The sequence below is a fragment of the Rhinolophus ferrumequinum genome, chromosome 10 (genome assembly GCF_004115265.2).
Source record: "Rhinolophus ferrumequinum isolate MPI-CBG mRhiFer1 chromosome 10, mRhiFer1_v1.p, whole genome shotgun sequence".
NCBI lineage: Eukaryota > Metazoa > Chordata > Mammalia > Chiroptera > Rhinolophidae > Rhinolophus > Rhinolophus ferrumequinum.
Genome location: NC_046293.1, coordinates 26,477,042 through 26,479,504, shown reverse-complemented (window position 1 = coordinate 26,479,504; position 2,463 = coordinate 26,477,042). Strand labels below are relative to the sequence as shown.

Below are 2,463 nucleotides of genomic sequence, written 5' to 3'. Positions count from 1 at the left end.
TTGGCCCTGGCGAGGAAATGTTCTCCTTATGTGGGGGCTTCCTCAAGTAGTAGGAGCCCAGGTGAGTGCCTCAGGCATGACAGCATCACTACTGATAGGCTGAGACCCACACAAAACAGGTTATTTGTCAACTAAAGTCAAAATTGGCTGTATGGGGAATGCATTGTAAGAGGATCAGTGGGCAAAATCTTGTCTTGTTCCTGAAGCATCTTCATAGATTTGCAGGTTGTGGGTAGAGATTTTTGCTTCGGTTTAGGAGGCACAGTACAGCACACATCAGGGAGCGCTCAGTCCATGTCAACAATGTATTCCAGACCAATTGAGTCAGAATCCCTATGTATGGCTCACAGACATTAATACAGTATATACAAGTAGAAAGCTCTCTAGGCAATTCCAACTTGCAGTCAAGGCTGAAAACTCATCACTTTAGAGTTACCTGTTTGTTGCAGCAAAAACCAAGCTAAAATATATTTGGCTTTAAATGAACTTTCTGAGACAAAGAAATTTTACCAAAAGCATAATTAATAAAAACGAGAAACTTCCTCCAACCCCCGCCTTATTTTTTGCTTTTTTTCTGCCTTATTTTTGCTTCCTATTGTTTTTTTCTCAACTGATAATAGCTTATTCAGAATCAAATAAGCAGTAATTTATTAGAAACAAAGCTCAAAAATTCAGAGTAATTACCTCAGAGAGAACTCTTATTTTGGTACCCTTGCATATGCTTTTATATCATTCTGGAAAGACATTTTCTTTTTTGTCTATTTCTTCAAGAAATCCTAAAAAGCTTCCAGACCAAGCAAGTTGTCACTATCATTACGAAACTAGAATTAACTATTGACCATAGATTTTATAGCATCCTCCTCCGCGTTGCAATTGTATTTTGGTCAAACTTTTGTCACATACAATAGTAACAGTTTATTTAACGTTGCTTTTTTCACTACTCTGTTAGTTCTTTATGTTACTTCTCTTTATTACACTTATTTTGTCCATAATGGTGTCTAAAATATTATGGATTTTATTAAATGGAATTAATGAATAATGCCTGTATTATAGAGATTATTTTTTGAGAAATCTATTAAAATCAAGAAAGTTGAATACAAATAGTATTGTTTCAATTAAAAGGGAAAGTACAGATCAGTGCAAAGAAATGTCTTATATTTGCATGTTTGCATATCTGAATTTATTCTTCCAGATGTCCTCACAAGTGGAAAATTGCTGCCAGTGCCAAGGATGAGTGGGCACATTTACTGTTTAATATGGAAATCAGTTAGCCGATCGAAATTAATGTTAATGTTTCTCATTAAGATCTGTGAGACTGGATCTCCTTGCACATAATTCAGACCTATGGCTGAAACAAGAGAGAAAGATCTTTCGTGAAGATAAGTGAGTCGGTATCTGAGTTTTTCTGGAGCATTTTTAACATAAAAATGAAAAGTATCAAACTGGATATTATTCTACAATATTTTGACAGCAAAAAAAATCAGTGAAAAATAGTTACTAGCTTTCTGGATTCTTTATACAGAAATGCCATCTGGAACTGAAAATATTTTTCTGATAGCGGCAGTAGGAGAATGCATAACTGGAATGTTGGGGAATGTCTTCATTGTACTAGTTAACTGCATTGACTGGGTGAAGAGTCAAAAACTCTTGCCAGCTGACTGCATCCTTACTTGCCTGGCTGTCTCCAGAATCGCTCTTCTTTGGATAACACTATATGATTCATTTGTAATAGTGTTATGGCCACATCTATATGCCATTGATAAGACATCAAAATTCATTGCTATTTTTTGGACACTGTCCAATCACCTATCTACCTGGTTTGCCACCTGTCTAAGTGTTTTCTATCTCTTTAAAATAGCTAATTTCTCCTACCCCTGCTTTGCCTGGTTGAGGTGGAGAGTCGGCAGAGTGCTACTTGTGCTTCTCCTGGGGTCTTTGTTCTTACTGGCTTTCAACGTTGTATTTACAGATACATTAAGTGATTTCTGGACTAGTGTCTATAAAATGTGTGAAAGAAACTCAACATGCTCTCTAGATGTAAGTAAAACTCGGTATCTTAACACCTTGATTGCTTACAGTTGTATGTATTTGATTCCCTTTCTTCTGTCCCTGACTTCACTGCTCCTCTTATTTCTCTCCTTGATGAGACATACCAGGAATGTACAGCTGAACTCCAGCTCTAGGGACTTCAGCACAGAGGCCCATAAAAGGGCCATGAAAATGGTGATGTGTTTCCTTCTCCTCTTCATGCTTCATGTTTCTTCCATCCTATTAACAGGTTGGCTTTTCCTTACACTGGAGAAATATAAGGTCAGTTTGTTTGTCATGTTAGCATCGACTGTTTTCCCTTCAGTCCACTCATTTATCCTCATTTGGGGAAACAGCAAGCTGAGACAAATTGGTTTAGGATTATTGTGCCGTCTTAGTTCCCACTTGAAAAGGGCAAAACCTTTAGCTTCATAG

General features: G+C 37.1%; 1 protein-coding gene across 1 annotated transcript; it reads left to right on the top strand.

Moving 5' to 3' along the window:
- The first annotated feature begins 1,524 nt into the window (after positions 1 to 1,524).
- Positions 1,525 to 2,463, top strand: LOC117028044 (taste receptor type 2 member 42-like). Its single transcript, XM_033116174.1, has one exon. The coding sequence runs from the start codon at positions 1,525 to 1,527 to the stop codon at positions 2,461 to 2,463; it is 939 nt and encodes a 312-aa protein (XP_032972065.1).

What these genes read in the sequence shown, in the direction of transcription:
- LOC117028044 (XM_033116174.1), top strand. Translation starts at nt 1,525, where the DNA reads ATGCCATCTGGAACTGAAAATATTTTTCTGATAGCGGCAGTAGGAGAA.